The sequence below is a fragment of the Pyxicephalus adspersus genome, chromosome 6, assembly GCF_032062135.1.
Source record: "Pyxicephalus adspersus chromosome 6, UCB_Pads_2.0, whole genome shotgun sequence".
NCBI lineage: Eukaryota > Metazoa > Chordata > Amphibia > Anura > Pyxicephalidae > Pyxicephalus > Pyxicephalus adspersus.
In genome coordinates, this window is record NC_092863.1 from 53,941,335 (window position 1) to 53,960,531 (window position 19,197).

The following is a 19,197-nucleotide window of genomic DNA, read 5'->3' on the forward strand; positions in this document are numbered from 1 at the left end:
TTGGATTAGCTGCATGACGATCTTTCAATCCATCTCTTATTGCAAGTTGCAGAGTATGAACAGCACAACGCATGTGTTTAATAGTAGACCGCTTAGATGCTTCTTCAACAATGTTATCCAAAATGTCACTTTTCTCTTCGCTTTCACTTTCTCCAATACTTGCAGAACTTTCTTCCTTTAATATCTGTCTGTCACTTTCTTCATCCACTTTATTCATTTTCCCAATTGTGCTCAACATATAAAGCATTATCTGTCACAATACATAGTCTGTTGCTTTTTATTTTCAAAATCTTCTAGAACATCCTCCACTAACTTCTGAAGATAGTCACTGGTGTGATGTGCCTGGGTGTCCTTTACTCCCAAGGTTTGCGTTATTGATTATTTTTATTATTTTCATCAACAAATCTAACATTAATAGCAAAATAATTGACTCTGTGACGTAGTTCCTCCTCTTTATGTTTGGCCTCTTCAATTATAAGTTTCCCATTACTTTCTCCTTTCAGAGAAACACCTAGTTTTTTAGCACGTTCTCCATTTAGGCCTAAAAAGGCTACCTGTGAAAAGAAGAATAGTGGTACACTATTCTTTACTACCATTTCAATAATGTGGTTTTTGAATTTTTCTGGTGTCATTGTTATGGTTACTTTGTCAGATATAAAGAATCTACTTAGTTGTGTTTGGTCTCCAGTAGATTTCTGAACATTTTTATCCCAGAAGTAGATGGAATATTTTTTTATTGATATCTTTCTCATTCACAACTTCTAACACTTTAGGTTGAAATGCTGCAAGTGCTTTTTCAATTTGATGCTCTTGTAGGTGCATTTTTGTTAGACCCACTGAAACTGCTATTTTTTAAATCATATTGTTTTTCACCATCATCTTCAAGAATACATTGGCACACGTAATGTTTCCTATCACTTGATAATGTAGAGTGCGCATAAACATCAGACTTTATCGTGTTTGTTGACAGACTTTTTGCCATTGTGAATGGGATGCCGCTTTCACTAAAATATAAATATAAAATATGGTATACTAACTACCATATTCTTTGATTTAAATACACATACACATAGTCCTGCACTATTGCAAACATACATACAACACGGCTCTATACACTAAAATAAGATATAGCCCTGCACTAAACTTAGACATAATTTTTCCTATACAGAAAAACATGCACAAACAAATACTATACACACAACACAGAGCCCCACATTTTACTCAGAAACATACACCTAGTATGCATTATACACAAACATTCATACATTCCTGCACCATATGCACAAACATACACATAGCCCTGCAGTTTTATCCAGAAACATGCACACAGCCTTCCATCATAGTACACACAAACAGCCATGCAGTTTTAAAATAAACATGAACACTTGAATCCAAAACGCTGTTCCTCCAAGTTCTTCTGAGCTCTTTTAGCAGACAGAGGATGTTGCGCAGACGCTGCCACCTTTATCTTTGTTTGCTGATCTTCTGCTAAAGACAGGGCAGTGGGAGGATCCAGGGCCAGGGGGCCACTTAACTAACTTCCTAATATGAGGTGCGGTGCAAAATGATGTTAAAGTTCAGCCCTGGATGGGAGCATATATTGAGAGTGCGGACAGGACACCTGAACACATATGAGGCCATAGCACTCACCTATACCTACACCTACAGTTGTTTACCCTCAAATGAACTTGCTAAACACATATCTGAAATAAAAATAAAACACTTTTTGCAATGTACATTTTCCAGATTACAATAATGTGAATGTCAGGTTGTATAATATCTCAGCTGAACTTCACACTAGTGGAAATACAACTAAGTACTGGACTTTATTCCTACATCAGAGAAGTACATAATTATGTCTATTGTTTGTGAAATAGGACATTTGAACTTGCTGTATTTTTTATCATCATTTCAATTTATCAAGAGTCGTAGTTTGCACATTTTTATCGACTCCGACTCCATATACCCAAAATTGTCTCCGATTCCGACTCCACAGCCCTGTCTACCACTAGGAGATGTAAACGTTCCTTTCTGATTTGGTTATAAGTAATACTACTTGCCCACATTCTGTCTTTTTCGAGCAGGAAATATGGGAAACAAGAAAATGTGGGGGAGCCTTAGGGCAGGTTTAGACTTGCTTAAGGATCCCTCAAGGTGTCCGACGTTTCTGTCACTCAAACCACAACGCTGGTTGTTGAAGAACCAGTGTCTGCAAATTTGACAATTTCTGCCGCTATTAATCCTCTATGGAATTAATTTTTCCACCAGAAGCAGCTACATGTAGTGTCTACAAAGAGGCAGCAGTTCCCTGACATGAGTAAGCGCTAAACTCCCCACAATACCGGTGTGAACATAGCATAAAGCTTTCTCTGGTATGAAATTTGATGCATAATATTTTATTTTTGTTTAATTAAAAGATATTTAGTCCTACCCATAATACATTTAAGAATGTGCACAACACCAGTCTTTTTATTCAATCATAAATATTTTTTTGTAGTTAATATTTGATGCAGTCCTTCAAATAATGTATGGTGCTGTGGTTCCATGGAGTGATGCAGTAGAGCAGCTTGTCAAGCAACATCTAGAGATGGATCATCCCAAGTAAGCAAATATTCCTTCACCTTTATATCCTTATTTCATATCATTTTAGCATTGTTCCTAAATTTTATTTTAAATGGATTTTATTAGGCTGGGTCTACACAGACGTTTTTAAAAACGCATGTAAATGTTCCTACTGCCTGTATATGCGTTTTTCTGCACTTTTATTAGCGCTTTAAAGCTTGTTTTTAAAGCACTGGAAAACGTCTATGCCGCGTTTTTACCGCTTTTATGTTTCAGTGCATTAAAGACGGGAAAACGTCCCCTTGAAATCAATAGAAGTGCTTACTAGCGGTTTCCCGTTTTTGGGCGTTTTCCAGCATTAACACCACAATTTATTTTTTTTAATTTTGCAAGCAGCGTTATAGATAAAGCTCATAAACGTGCCTCAAGGAAACGTCCCACCATTCAGCACGTACTCTGGGTTAGTGTGGGCGTTGTCTACGCGGGTACCGCACAGCACACGCCCAGCAAGATGACGTGAGGGATTCCCTGTGCACGGAGTCCAGTGTCAGTGCGGGCTCTGTGCAGAGCACCTTCTTGGAATCAGAGTGGAAACTAATGAGAGAAGCAAAATAGAACAGACTATACTTTAAAACCATTTTTTCTTAATCATTTATTGAAAACCACAGCTTTAAGTGCATGAATAATTCTTTTCTACTATCAACAGCGGATTGTAGAGTCTGGCTATATTTTTAAAATCCAGAAAGTCTCTTTAGCCAGCTACTTTTTATTGACAGGAAATGGGGATTACAGAATACAAAAGAAAACAAATGCATTCATACCTAATGAGTAACCAAATAAATACACATGGTACATATTAAACAAAAGAAAAAATAAATATGAACAGGTCACTAAGAAGCGGGGGTCAACAACATTTCCTGTCACATTTTAATATTTTAATTTGTAAACAAAACAACAAAAACCATAAAAAATGAAACTGTAACTAGGGGGTTAAACAGCCTTACAACGTTCCTGTACCAAACTTGTCAGAGAGCAGTGACAGACTTGCAATTTCGCATTCTGCTTGCAGTGACAGTGGTCACACAATAATTACATTTCATACTCCATGGTTAGTAATAGGCTTCTTGTGCTTTTACAGCATGTTTGATGCAAAATGATGCATGCCTGATGAAAAGGCTAACAACCATCCAAATGATTAATTTCATTGAAGTTGTAAACTACAAGCACATCTTGGAGAGAAAAAAAAAACACTTAAGTTTTAAAGAGCAAATTTCTAAATGCTAAATACTGATCACTAAAAATTAGACTGGTTGCAATAAAACAGAACGTAAAGGGGTCCTCAAAGAAAAGAACACAAATTAAAATATTTAAATTGACTGTATAAATGTTTAAATGTCCATACAGTCAATTTAAACATTTCTACTTGTGAAGTAAAAAAAAAGCAATGAAGTAGCTGTGGATATAGTATATTCGCTTTTATAGGCAGGTCCAGATGAACTGTGTGATTGGGCATCTAAGTGGCAAATAAGGTTTAATGCCAATAAATAAAAAACAATGCACCTGGGGTGCCAAAAACATGCATGTACGTATCCTATATTCTAGGAAGAAGTCTTAATATGTTCATGCAATGTCAGGCTGCAGTTTCCATACCAATCAAAGTAAGTTTAGTATTAAAAGAGGTAAAAACTCCAGATATACATATTCATGCCCCTATACAAAAAAGAAATGGTCAGACTTCATTTAAGTGTTGTTATTCAGTGGATCAAGCGTGTAGGAAGCTGCACTTCTTCCAAAGTCCCACATAACTGTACACTGACACTTAAAGTTTTTTTTTTTGTTTTAAAATTTGACTCGCTAAATCCCCAATCCCCCCTCAAGAAAATGAAATGCACTAAATCTTTGCAATACATGTCTATTTTCCTGCATTTTGTCTCTTATAAACGCTGTAGGTAATTATTTATGTCAGGATTAACAAATACTTTAATGTGATCCCCAATCACAATAAAGTACCTGTTAATCCTGACAGAAATCGTTCTTAATTTCCTGTGCTGGCAGCTGTCCAGAGCTGAGAATACTTCCTCTACTGATTTTCAATTCCAGCCTCAGGCTATTTCTGCTGGTCTTCATAGCACCTCCTGCTGTTGGAGATTGGGGAAATATTCTGTAGCATAGGAAAAAGGACTCTGACAGGGACTTTACTGCATGGGATTTTGGTGTAATAGAGACCATTTATTCATTTACAACAGGAAAATGGAAGTTTTAAAGATTTCTAACCAGATCAACTAGTATTTTTTTATACTTACATTTTTTAAAGAAACTATGTGAGTGTACTGTAGGGATGTACAATATACATTTTCATTTTCCATGCATACAAATTAAAGATTAATGGCCAACTATTGCAAACGAATAATCACATACTTGAAACAATACTCTTTTGTTTTGTTTCATTTGAGATGCATTTAATTTTGTTCTTGTTAGGGTGAAATTATTGCAGGAAAGCTACCGGCTCATGGAGATGAACAACCTTTTGCGAGGCTATGGAATAAGAGCATTTAATTTTCTTCATGACAAAAATATATTGGTGAGCAAGTCCTTAAAACAGAAAGCTTTGCATATTTTCAGTTGGTTGTCTTAAACTTCCTTTATTTCATAGTCAAAAATAATAATCTTTCCTTTATTGAAGAATTTAATCAAATACATACTCAAGCAAGATTCTCCTTCATCTTTGGAAGATTCATTGAAGATTGCTGATGCATATCAGCTGCCTACAGTAGAAGTTTACATCTTTAGGCTTGTGCAACTAATTTATATGAACAGGGTAAGTGTTTTGATTTAACAAGTCAAAATATTTAACATTAACATTTTAATAAATTGTATTTTAACTGCTTATTGTGTGGTTGATGGTGGCTGAGCCTTAAAACAGGCACCAAATATCCCCTGCAGCAATTAAAAGAATCAGAATGTGGAGTGGGTTTTTCTATTTTTGCTTTTTAAAACATTGGGTGTGAATTTTTGAACTGGATCCAAGTCAAGTAGTATTTCTTATTTTGGGAGGCAAGCACACAAATTACTGTACAAAGCTTTTGAACAGTTTATACCAAGTCAGCTGGTATCCTGAACTACTTAAGTGTTATTAAGTACCTTCTCAATAATGTAAAAGAAACCTTTTTTTGCACAAAAAGTTTTGTCAGTAATCACTTTAGGAGAGCCATGAATTTCCAAGTCTAGGATCATAAATGCTTGAATAGTGCACAGATCACAAAATCGCTTGGACAGATTTAGGTATTCATTGACTACCAAACTAGTACCCATATATTTAGCTTAGATTTTAGTTTTTAAATGTTTCAAATACAGACAATAATTGGTTTATCAGTGATAAAAACAAGGCTTACCCTAAGCGATGGAAATTTCACAATCACATGCACATGCACATTTTCTTCAACCAATTTAAAATTGACATTAAAATAAACACTAATTCCAGCAATCCAATGCGGATTGTTCCATCTATTTATTAGATCACATTTTTTTCAATAAGTTTTGATTTTAAACAAAAATAATTTCCAGACACAAGGCAAGATGTAATATACATGATGTAATGTAGATGCAATGAAGGTAAATACAAGGAAATTGTAAACTGGAATTCACTAGTGGGATTCAGATACATTTAGAATAAGATGCATCAACAATACAAATAGAATAGAACGATAGTTAGCTGCTGCTTAACAACAGTATAACAAGAGGGCATAATTAGAGTTACAGTTAATAAATTATTAGTTTTAAAATGAGTTTGGCAAACACCCAAAGATCAGGAAAACACATAAGCTGCTTTGAGAAAGGGAGATCCATGGCTTGTAAATCAGTCTAAATACTGAATTCCAAAGGCTAATTAAGTTTTTACACTTTTATAACATATGCTGCAAATTACCCACTTCACAACATTTTTGCCACAACAATGTAGATTCATTTGATGAGAACTTGGATAGTAGGTAAGGTGTTCTAGACTTGTGGTTGCCAACTGGTGGTCCACGAGAAAGGGGTCAGGAGAAGGACCCCGCTCGGGGGATGCACCGGCTAGAACTGCGGACCACATGCCCTGTACAATTCCTAGGCTCAAGGAGGTGGGGGGTCTGAGTCCCTGGACACAACCCACCCACTCTCCAATTGCATGCTCATCTGCAATGGAGGAGTGGGTGGGGTTATGTCATAATAAGGCCACTCTGGGGGAGGTTTCTCTCCCTTTGAGTAACACCCGGATCCCCGCGCATGTGCGGTCGGTAGCCGGTGATTTTAGTGGTCCGTGGGACCGAAAAGGTTGGCACCTACTATTCTAGACCATCTTAGGTGATTTTTTTTTTTTTTTTTTTTTGACGCTTTCCCAGTGAGTAGGTTACAGGTATTCAGTCTTCTGTACAAAGGTGAACCATAAGCATTAGGTGTTTGATAAACCTAGCCACCATTTTTGTTCTGTTAAATAATAATAGGACAAATCTACATAATATGTTTATGTGCAGTTTGAAACATTGCATACACAAGGCAGAATACCTACTTCTTCCATCTACAAAAAATAACAGGTATATTAAGAAAAAATCCAAACTCCAGACAAGTAAACATCTGGGTAATACCTGCTATTTCATTCACTAGATCACACTTCCTCAAGGTGGAGGTAAATGAAGTACAAATTTATTCACCGAGCCAACACTCTTGGCACAAACTTTTATTTCCCAGACATAACAGTCATCATCCTATTTTATTATATATAAGTATCATAAAGTGCTGCTAGTGAATTTATCTGATGTCCCTAGTTCTGCTTGTACATTGCATTAAATTTAGCCCACTCAATGTGAAAGGACTAAAATGTGACTAAATCAGAAATTTTTGGTCATTCTGCAATTTTTGCAGTGTACAACAGCACACACTGAAGAAAAAGTAAAATAAACCTAATCAATGGTTTCACTGGCACATACAGTGACTCAGAATTGTTGCTGCTGACAAAAAAATAAATCTTCATTGGGATCTTTAGTTGGAATAACTCCCACGTGCCCCGCTTCAACTAATATGCCGTCAACCGCAGAATTTGACGACTGCTTTTCATGTGCTTGGTGAGATTGAATGAGAAGGACAGAATGCCAGAAGGACCTTGACACTGTCAGGAACCCCCGCTTGCAGCTACAAACGTGCACAGAATGAATAGAAGTGGTTTGGAACAAAAATAGCTTATTTGTAAAGGAAAAGTATTTGCAAATCTTTATGCTCAGCGCTTTTTCGCCATATGGAATATATTTTATAGATTTTTTATACAATTATATTTATATTTTTTTACATTTTGAGGATGATGTTTTCACAGGGTGATGAGTGCTTGAATCTTTTGAAGTCGATTTCTCCATCTGAAGCAGAAAAAACAGTTGAGCGTCTGTCACTGTGGGCAAGAATAGCATTGCAGGAGAGTCCAGGAACTTCTGAGGAGGTACTTTGTGAGGATTACTTTGTTTTAGGTTATATTACTGTCATCAAGATATATATCACTAATAATGTGGTTAATTAAAGTAGTTTATAGGAACAGGTATTATAAACTTGTGTACTTGATTTTAATTTCACACCACTTAAACATTTTTCTTTAAGTGTAAAGCTTGCAATCGATGTCAAAAAGGTTCAGACACTGGGACAAACATTTGAACAAACTTCCTTTAGCAATTAAACAAAGATGTGTTCTTGTTTTGTTTATGAAAATTTTTCAGTGCAAGGAAGATCAGAAAAGGATTGCAAGAATACTTGTGGACATTCTCAAGTTCCATGTGTGCATTATCAAAGGTGTGTCTATGTTTTAAATTTTTGTAGTTTTACAAAATGTAGAATTTTGAATGCTTATAGTTACTCTTAATGTTAATGGGTTGATGTTTACTACAGGAGACTCTGTTCTACAGGACCAAGACAATAATGATTTGGCAAGATGTCACATGTGACATTGCCTAACCATTTTTCCCCTGCGCCTCTACACTATTTTTGTTTTAGTTAGGATTTGACTTTATCATTGAGAAAGCAGGTCTACGGAATTATTTGGGGGATTGGAGACTGACCTGAGAGCATTTCACCTGCACTTTGCAGGAATAGCCTCGAAGTGACCGAAGACTGGGTTCTATATAAAGGCTCTTTCCAGAACCTTGGTCTTGGTACCATTTACCAGCAAATTTCAGAGCCTCCGACATTAGGCCTAAGAGGATACACTTTTATCAGTGAACCTGGGTCTTTAAAAAAAACTTGGAATAGATCTAGTCCAGGATTGAAAATATTTGCTAACAAATTACTTTAAGAAATCCACTGCAGGTTTGCAGGATCACCCTGGTTCACCAATGAAAGTGTATCCTCTCCAGCTTTGGAGAGCTATAATAAATCAGGCCCATTGTCCCTGTGCCTTCCCTGTCTCTTAAGACCCATTTAGTGAGTAGGCTAACCAGGATGTGCAATGAGAACTACTCCCTCCCTTTGGTCATTGTGCACTCTGTTTGTACCTCGGAATAGTTTCAACACTGAGAGACTGATCAAACATGTTCTTCACTGTGGGGGAAGTGCAGCATGTTTATCAGAATTAAGTGTAGAGGAAGCATCTCCATCCTGTCCATTTTTGATTCCCACCTTTAGTGACCTGGTCACTTCCACCCCATCGCCTTACCTCAGGATTTAATGCTTTGCTTAGCTCCATTTCTGACTAACTCAGACAGTAGAGGTTTCTACCAGGCTATGTTCCTTCCTTATGTGTAACCCTTCATGATCACCACATATTTCATTGTTATTTCCAGAAACATTCATTACTCCCAGATACTAACCTATCAGCAGCCAGACATAAACTAGGAATCATTGTACAGTTATTATTTTGCCTAAGTTAGTATGTAGTATTCTCGGGGGGTTTTGTTTGTTATTTTTTAATTGAATCTTTTTTATTTTGTAGATAATCTTTTAAAGAAAGAGATTTTTGAAACCAATTTAAAAATGTTTGAAGCAATCTCTAGTTTACAGGTAAGGCCTCGTGTCATTTTATGTTATATTATGTACAGTTTGACTGTCGAAAATCCGGCCATCGATAACCTGGATCCTTCAGTTTCCTTGCCGACTCTATTTGGGTGTAGTTCTGTCATAAATTATTAATTACAGACAATTCAAAAATCCAGAATTTTAGAAAATACAGCACTCCTAAGGTCCGGATTTTTGAATGTCAACCTGTACTATGTTACAGGTATTTCTCTCAAAATAAAATACCTATATATACTCTACGTGTGAAATCTATGTGAAAATGTATATACTAGTAAATCAAATACAGAGGCCCATGGTTTGAAAATATCTTTAGATGAGATATTCAGGAAATAGCCACATAAAAAAATAACATTCTATCAAGGCTGTGGAGTCGGAGTCGAGGAGTCTGTGACAATTTTGGATACCTGGAGTCGGAGTCTGATACATTTAAATTATAATAAAATAAATACAAGTTCACACAGAAACACATCCCCAGCATCTCTAGACGTGATCTGCTGATAAACACAGGGAGGGGAAAGGCAGGGCTCTGCGATTGATAGGATAAGGTAGGGGTGGATAGCTTTATGTTATTTGTTATCCGGGCAGGGGAGGCTGCAGAATGGAGGGGGCCATGCTGCAGGGGGGATTCCAGGCTAGATGGAACTGCAGCCGCCTGCTGGGGGCCCCCATGGAAGCACGGGAGGGTATTCGGACCACAACACACACCCACATTTCCCCCCCACTTTTGGGGGGAAAAAAGTGTGTCTTATGGTGCGAAAAATACGGTAATTCTCTGGCCATAAGGGTAAATGCAATACTAAATACAAAGCTAATACCTTTTGAAGATAAAAAGATGAACAATATTGTTATCTTAAAACTTCGTATAAATCCCTGAAATAAAGATATTTAATTTTAAAATATATAAAGTAAAAAACATAATAATTGAGAGACTGCGCATGCGCCGCTACTGAGAGGAAGCATGTTCCGGCGGCTCCCACTTACAGCCGCTAATATCTCGGCTACAGCCGCCCACACACACTGCCTTCTTACTAGTATGGGTAGGAAGACAATGGGCAATAGATGTATTTCTCGTCTGCACCGACAAGGCTCCCTCCTCCCCTCAGGGAAGGGAGATAGCAGCCAAGATGGCGCCAGATCTGACCATGCGGCGTGAGCAGGACACACAGTGAGTACTGAGCCCACTGCTTCTGCACACGGGGGAGACAGGGAAGCTGCGAAGAGGCCACTGGCATCATTCAGCCCCCCCCCCCCCTCCTCTCCTGAACTGTCCTCCACCCAAGCCAAAGTTCAGCCTCCATCCCAACCAGGCATTACTAGGGAGGATCTGGAGGCATGCATACAGCTTAAAAAGCACACAGTTAACAATGCAATGGCAACCCTAAAGCATGACCTGGGTGAGAGGATTGTAGCAGTGGAAGCTACCACAGATAATTTTTTGCAATCCTCTAATCAGCAAAGATCAGTTCTAAATGAACACTCTCTGCTCCAACATTTGATTTTACAACAAGACAACCTGGAAAACCGCAATAGGCGCAACAACCTGAGAAGACGCGGGCTCCCAGAGTCGGTGTAAGCCACGAATCTAAAAATGGCAGTGGTCCACATTTTTAACACGCTACTGGATGCCCCTCAAGATAACCATATTAAAAAAGAGCGCGTACACAGAGCACCTGGTCGGAAGTTTCATGATCCAAGCAGAGTGCGTGATGGTATATGTATATTACAGTCCTTTCCTGTTAAGTAGGACATCTTAAAAGCTGCCTGGTCCTAGGAAGTAATTTTGTTCCAGGATGTGACCATCATGCTCATGCAGGATTTATCCCGCCATACCCTGGCTCTACGAAGGGCTGTGCTTCCCCTGACAGAGGTTCTTAGAGCGAGCTGTATTTGGTATAGATGAGGGTTTCCATTCCATCTTGCAACATCCAGATATGGTGTCGGCAGAAAGCTAAACGAGAAGGTCCAACTACCTCAGAAGGTTAATGGCAGGATCGCTGTCTCCACGAGACAGGAACTTTGTTGTGGGAACTATTGCCACTTGGTGGCGGTTTTGACCAACTGGTCTGTGCACCCCTGAGCTGGGTCAGTAGGACCCTGCTGGGGGGGGACGCACCAGCCAGAGCTGGGGACCATGTCTCCAGCGCAGTTCCCTGGCTCAGAGAAGTGGACAGGCTGTGTCCCTGGACACAACCCGCCCACTCTCTCATTGCAGGTTCAGATCTGCAATTGGAGAGTGGGCGGGATTATGTCAAAATGACGTCACTCTGGAGGAGCTTTCTCCCCCTTTGAGTGACACCCGGTTCGCTGCGCATGCGCTGTTGGGAGCTGGTGATTTTAGTGGTCCGCGGAACTGAAAAGGTTGGAGACCGCTGGTATAGACTACTGCACAATATTCATAGTGGTGTAATGGGCATTTTTTCCAAAAATACATGGCCCGCTGGAGGTGATTTTTGATTTACTCAGGTTATGGTACATTACAAATTGTAAGTTCGAGACTCATCTGTTGGGTCTTACTGTTTGCGGATCTCTGCCTATGATGTTTGCTAAAGGTTTACACTGTCTGAGTTGAGGAGGTCATCCTTCTGGGTGGCAGATCCACTTTATGTTAGTTCTGGTTATTTGCATGTCTCCTTGCACAGCACAGCACTGCACTGCAGGGATGGCATTGGCACATTTTTGTGAGGTAAACTGTAATTTTTTGGCTCTACCGTTGTGTGCTAGAAAAATTTTAAATGTCCTATTTAGAACCAAATTATCTGCTACTAGGTGTCATAAGGTGGGAACTAGTACCTCCTGGAGGTGGGTGATCCACCTGCATGGATCGCAGTATATTGTTCAGAATGGGACAATTTTTTTCAGACACACTGCCCTCTGGGGGGTTATTCTGGATACCTACTCAGGTCATGATATAATGCAATCTTTCTGTTTTTATTATATAGCTATGGGTTACTTTTTCAAAATTAATAATAGTTGGGTGGCGGTTATGGTTCAATTTTAATACATATGCTTTAATTATTGATGTGGGCCTGAACGTGCCTGAAAAACCTTAAGCCCTTTTAACTACTTGCACCAGAATAAGACCCAGATAGCCTTTCTCCAGGAGACACATTCCAAGATAGACAAACCCCCTAGACTCTGAAACCATAAATTCCCCACAGCATACCATTGTTGCTCCTCCAATTCCTGTTCCAAAGGGGTCATGAGTCATTCTGTATCTTGGGTTCTAAAAGTGGCCAAATACGATGAGGAAGGCACACTGAACAATCAACCAGTTACTCTAGCTACGTTATACGCTCCAAACTCATCCCCAGCTCCTTTTCTGTCAACTATTTTATCTTGCTTAGGGGAATTTCAAGAACGTATCCTGATTCTTAGGGGTGATTTTATCTTTGCTCCAGATATAGATTTGGATATCTCTGGCTTTTTTAAAAGGAGCACACCAGATCAGGGCTAATTAGGAAATGTATGTTGGGTCACCAGCTGGTTGAAATTTGGAGAGTTCTTCACCCTAGGGATAGGGATTATACCTTTTTTTTTTTCTAGGCCTCAACAATCGTATCCCAGGTGATGGGGGGTGCGATTGGTCCTATTGCTTTTGCGGGCCATGCCCCACTGATCTTGGATATATGTATCCATCATGCAGCCCCGAAGGCTTGGCACTGGAAGCTCAATGAGAGTTTGTTGAAGGATTAGGTCATTAAGACGAATGTCTTATCAGAGATCACATCTTACTTTTATATGAATAAGGAATCTGAAGTGAGCCCTATGATTTTGTGGGAGGCACACAAAGCAGTAATCAGGGATGTGCTCATTAAACATGGCTCTAGATATAAGAAAATGGCCACTAAGGAGATCCAGGACCTACTCTTGCAAATAATGGAACTTGAGAAAGTGCAAAAGCGGACCCTAGATGTTTAGGTGGGCACAGAGTTAGTGGTATTGAGGGACAAACTGGGGACTGTTTGTTTAGGTAAAGCAAGGGCTAATTTAGCGAAATATAGACACACCTACTATGAATTTGGCAATAAATGCAGTCGGTCCCTGGCTAATGCTCTCAGAGCCCAACGTACTGGATCATACGTACTGTATATAGTGGATAAAAAAAGGGCAGAAAATCTACCCGGTAAAGGATATTGCAGCGGGTTTCCCGGACTACTATGATGCCCTACATAATCTACACCCAGATAAGCAGTCTTACAAGGGAGATGGAGAGCGGTTAGGTAAAGTACAACAATATTTATTACAGTTGGTTCTACCCAAACTTTCCCGGGAAGATTCTGAAACCTTGGAATCCTCCATAACTGAGGCAGAGTTTCTAAGAACGATCAAACACACTCCAATTCAACTGCTTAATAGATGGGAGCAAATTTTCCCATAAATCTCTACTGGCCCATTTTCTATAATACCTAAGGAAGGGAAAGACCCAGCCTCATGTCCAAGCTATAGGCCCATATCCCTGCTTAACCAGGATTTTAAATTTTTTTTACTAAAATACTCGCTATGAGACTGCAATCTATAATTACTAAAATTATTCACCCTGACCAGATTTGTTTTGTCCCGACCCGTCAGGCTAGAGACAACACCACCAAGGTCCTTAGCTGGATACATTTAGCCCAGAATTCTAAAACGCCTGCCTTTCTGTTGTCTGTTGCCAGAGTGGACTGGCAGTTCATGTCCCAAACATTGGCCTATATTGGATTAGGGAATAAGATGTTGGGGTGGATTCGGTTGGTCTATAGTAACCCGTCGGCTGCGGTGAGAGTTATTGGCTGCCGGAGATGCGCGGCTCCGGCCGCGAGCTTTTTCAGTTGCTGAATAGCGCGAAGGCGTACGATTTCGGATCGCGAATACGAATGCGCGAGCGATCATCCGATTCTGCTTGATGAATCAGGGGCTATATGTTAGATGATCTTAACCACGCTTTTATAGTTCAACAGGCATTGATCTCAGGAACCTGGTTTTGGACGTTATTGGTTTTATATTGTTGCATGATATTGTTGGATTTATTGCTATGTTAAATGCGCCTCGGCACAGAGGCATAATGTTGTTGCTGTTTCTACAGGTACGTGTGCCCTTCATGTCCCCACGTAGTGCTCTTACAGTAGTAAGATATTTAGACACCCGTCTGGGTGAATCTCTCTTTAGTTACCCTTCCAAGCAAGATTTTTTCTAACTTGCTTTATTGTTTACTTTTTCTCTACATTCTCTCTCTTTTTATTGCTCAATACATTTTTCTCTTCAGTAGTGACTTACCTTATTCATGGCACGTCTGAGGTTCTGCTCCTACAATGTGAGATGCCTCAATGTGCCAAAAAAAAATCTCAGATACTATATGCGATGCATAAACGGAAAGTGGGCATCCTCTTTGTCTGGATTACCCATTCAGTGAATTAGAGGTGAAACATTGTATATCCTCAATAGTACCTGGAAAAAGTCAGGGACCTGATGGGTTTACACCGAGATTCTATAAAATATTTCAGGATGTCCTATTGCCAATTATGTTATAAGTGTTTAATGCTATCTTTCCTTCATCCAGTCTCTAGAGGCCCATGTTACAGTTTTACCTTAACCTGGCTGGGATCACACTGTATGCGGCAGATCACCAATATTGATATTAGAATATATTAGAAACATCTAGCTAATAGACTGAACCCTCTCTTGCCCTCAATGGTCCATTTAGATCAAGCTGGCTTTTTGACTGGCCGGGAAACCCGCGATAACGTATTGAAAACAACTTCCCTTATTAAGTGGGCTACAAAAACAGATACACCCACTTGTCTCGATATCGATAGAAGCTGAAAAAGCATTTGATCGTGTTAATTGGGTTTTTCTTCAGGAAACTTTAGTCCAATTAGGCATGGGCCCTGGTATGCTAGATAGAATCCAAGCCTTGTATACCAACCCTTCGGCGTGTGTTCGAGCCAATGGTTTATTATCAGCACCCTTAGGGATACGCAACTGGATCAGAGAGGGATGTCCACTATCCCGATTGGTATATGTGTTAGTAATGGAACACCTCGCTACAGCTATAAGACATAACCCTGACATTAAAGGTTTTGTAGTAGGAGAGGAGCATTACAAATTGTCCGTCTTCGCAGATGATGTGTTACTATATGTCACCTCTCCACACATATCCATCCTTATTATTACGCATGAGATGGAGAAGTTTAGGGCACTTAGAAACTTCAAAGTAAATTATGATAAAACAGAGACACAAGTATCCTTACTAAAGATAAATTTTCATTTTCGTTGGCAAAATAATGCCATTAAATACTTAGGAGTACGTATTCCCTCGAAATTGAGTGATATTCCGGATATTACCTACAAACCCTTATTATCCAATAAAGAAAATTAGCTTAGGTCATACCAAAATCTTTTATCATGGATGGGAAAGATTAATGTGATTAAGATGGATATACTACTGAAAGTCCTCTATTATTTCAATACACTGGCAGCCCCACCCCCATGTTATTTTGTTACCTAGTTTAGACCGGGCGATTTATTCTTTTATATGGGGAGGACAGAAAGCCAGGATTATTCGAAAGATAATTACCAAAAAGAAAGCGAATGGTGGTTTGGCTATACCTGACTTTGATCTATACTATAAGGATGCTATTAATCATAGAAATGTGGATTAGACCCATAATAGAAATCATAAGGCCTGGGTTCCTATTGACTAACACATGTCATCCTGTTGTTTACCTCCATCCCCCTGGGTGACTCCACAATCTAGAATCCATTCGATACTAACGCCTCCTACGGTCACCCAAACATGGTTTAAATGGGATGATATGATTAAACAAGGCCTTCTCTCCACTAGACGGGGCCCACTGACTCCACTATTCCACAATCCTTTTTCTTCCTCCTGCTTTACATACGCCCCTATTTTTGAGTTGGAATAGCACTGATCACCCTAAAGTAAGTCCAGTACTTATCCTAAGGACGAGTCCCCCCTTTCCGAGACATACCAGTACCCCCAGCTCAAAGGGGTTCGGCCTGGTTAGCATACTTGCAATTGAGGAACTTTGTTCGCTCCTTTACGTCCATTGAGGTGCTTTCAAGGACCCCAACAGCTGTTGAGCAACTTCTTTTACAAAAAGACCTCCATGGAGTGAGCTCCATTTATAATATTTTACTAACTGAAACTCGCCCGGGTTTTTCCCATTTTGTCAGGTCATGGGAAAGAGAACTGGGACGATTTAGAATTGAATTTTTTTTTTTTTTACAGAGTTATATATCTCCTCCAACCATACTTAGTAGATTTTAGCTCAAGACTTCTGTATGCGATTGCAACGTCTACTACTTCTGTAAGTGTTTTAATTTGATTTACTTTATAAATGCAAACTGATATGAAAAAAAATTGAATACTAAATTACACATTTTTTTTTGTCTTTGTCACTGTATTGTTAGTACTTCCCTACTTTATCCTTTATACTTGTGCTAATATATTTATAGAAGGTGCTCATCTTCTACATAGCTTTTGTAGATGTATTTGTTTTCTTGCATTTTGACCTTTGACCCTACTGGCAGGATGCTTAGGGTCTATGGATGATATTTCTGATTTTATATATAAAGAGAAACACATTTTTATAAGCTCAGTCTTTGGAGAATCATTGTGGAAAAGAAGAAAGAGGTTCTTTTTTTAGAATTTTTATGTTCGATCTGCAATCCAGTTGCCTACTTTGGATGATGAAAACTGCGACTGCAGCATATAGATCTTTCTTTTTACAATGGTGAAAAGTTCCTAAACTCTCTAACAATGTAAGCAATAAAAGGCCTAGTTATTTTAACATTGACTTTTCTATTGCCTTTTAAACTTATTTAGATCTGATGGTTTGATGTTTATCGTTTTCAATGTATAAGGAAACTCTTGCATTTGGAGGAAGTTCTAGCGGAACTTTCATGAGTATGATGAATACATTGGCATAATTTATAAGCATGTGTTTTTTTTTTGGTTTTTGTTTTTTTTTTTAAACTGAATTTTTATTGAACATTTTCACATACAAATACAACCAGGCTTATACATCAAAACATCTCGTAAACACAGCATACAGGGTACATCCGATAATGGTACATAAAACTCTGGGGTAAGTAACAGAAAAAAAACAGTGGCCATACTGTAGCGGCCTATCAAACCCCATAGACTATAAAAATACGGAAACAACAGATAAATAAACAGAAAACAAGAAATGAGTCAAAAAGCAAAAAACGAAGCTAAGCCGGGGAATAGGAGGAGGGGGGGATACAAACAAAGGTGGATAGGAAGCACAGTGGGGTCTGGAACCAGCGACATATTAAACCTGTAGACTTGTATAGTAGGCATCCTACGGTTCCCATATCTGTTCAAATTTCGCAACCTTGTTTCAGAGGAGGGATAAGCATGTAGTTTTAAGGGTATATATAGGTAATAATCGGTGCACATCAGGAACTTTCCAGTATTTGTTATGTTTATGTTGGAAAGTGTTATGCTGATATAGATCTGCCATGCACAGCTTGCCTAGTACCCTTGCTCAATTGTGTGTTGTTTTATAATTACTGTTTGCCAACCTATATTTCAAGATGTTGTTCAACCTATATTTCAAGATTTGGCTACAATTACTGCTTTTATTTTTGCCACAAGAATGCCACAGACATCTCCAACAAAACAATCCCAGGGTGAACAGTGATCAGCATTGTTGTATCATTTTAAACTGATAAGGTTTGTGCTATGGGTGTCTTTATACTATCCACAAACACTTTTCTGTGGCAAGCAAAAAAAAATGTTTAGGACTTGTGGTCAGACTGCATCTGCACTCTTTCCCCACATCTTTGGACAGCTTCAGATTGAATGCGGATGTGATACAATGTGAACCATGTACCAGTGTATGCCATTACTAGATTTACGATGATTTACAATTTTACAATGATACGACATACAACTGCAAAAAAGGTTCGGCCCACCCAAAAGTATTTCTTTATTTGACTTCATTGGTAATATTCTTGAGGAACTAATACAGAAACTATAACAGAGAGCTGTTGCCACAGGCATCCTCAAAATGTATGAGGGTGAATAATTTTACCAGACTCCATATAGTTTAGATGTAACTTTCTGGTAGACTGCTTCATTTTTTTTTTTTTTTAAATTCGGGTGATCTTGAATATTTTGGTATATAATGTTTGTTTATATACATTTTTATTTTCCAGCCTATTGGTGAGAACAAATTGACATTTGCACATAGAAGCCGGGCTTTGCAGTGTTTGATCCATTTAGCGGATACTGATACTGTGGTGTCGCTTGTCAAAAAACCTATTGACCAAGTAAAGTAAGTGAATTCTATGACAGACCATGTATTGTATCTGATCTGATTGTCTACAGCTTAGAAAATGTGTTGTGTTTTGGTGGTGTTTTGATACCTTTCGAATTGTATCTGCTGTTAAACTTAAACAGACAAATTAGCTCATACAGTTTGTTGAGAGATGATGGCCTAGGCAGAAAAGTCACTCTCTTTTTTCATTACTAAATAAATACATCTTAAATACATCAGCTTCAAAATCTGCCCTACTTTTCCCCAGAGACCACCAAATTCCTTGTACAGGCTCCTATTATCTCTCGTCTGGATTACTGTAACC

The 19,197-nt window shown here is 38.7% G+C and overlaps 1 protein-coding gene across 1 annotated transcript in view; it reads left to right on the top strand.

The window, feature by feature from the left end:
• KNTC1 (kinetochore associated 1) overlaps nt 1-19,197 on the top strand; it is a 50,401-nt gene that overhangs the window by 24,944 nt on the left and 6,260 nt on the right. Inside the window, exons 28-36 of the mRNA XM_072413931.1 lie at nt 2,498-2,601; nt 5,041-5,143; nt 5,246-5,380; nt 7,907-8,026; nt 8,298-8,370; nt 9,506-9,687; nt 14,134-14,315; nt 16,817-16,895; nt 18,772-18,890. Of these exons, the coding sequence (XP_072270032.1) occupies nt 2,498-2,601; nt 5,041-5,143; nt 5,246-5,380; nt 7,907-8,026; nt 8,298-8,370; nt 9,506-9,687; nt 14,134-14,315; nt 16,817-16,895; nt 18,772-18,890 (1,097 nt within the window). The remainder of the gene's footprint in view (nt 1-2,497; nt 2,602-5,040; nt 5,144-5,245; nt 5,381-7,906; nt 8,027-8,297; nt 8,371-9,505; nt 9,688-14,133; nt 14,316-16,816; nt 16,896-18,771; nt 18,891-19,197) is intronic.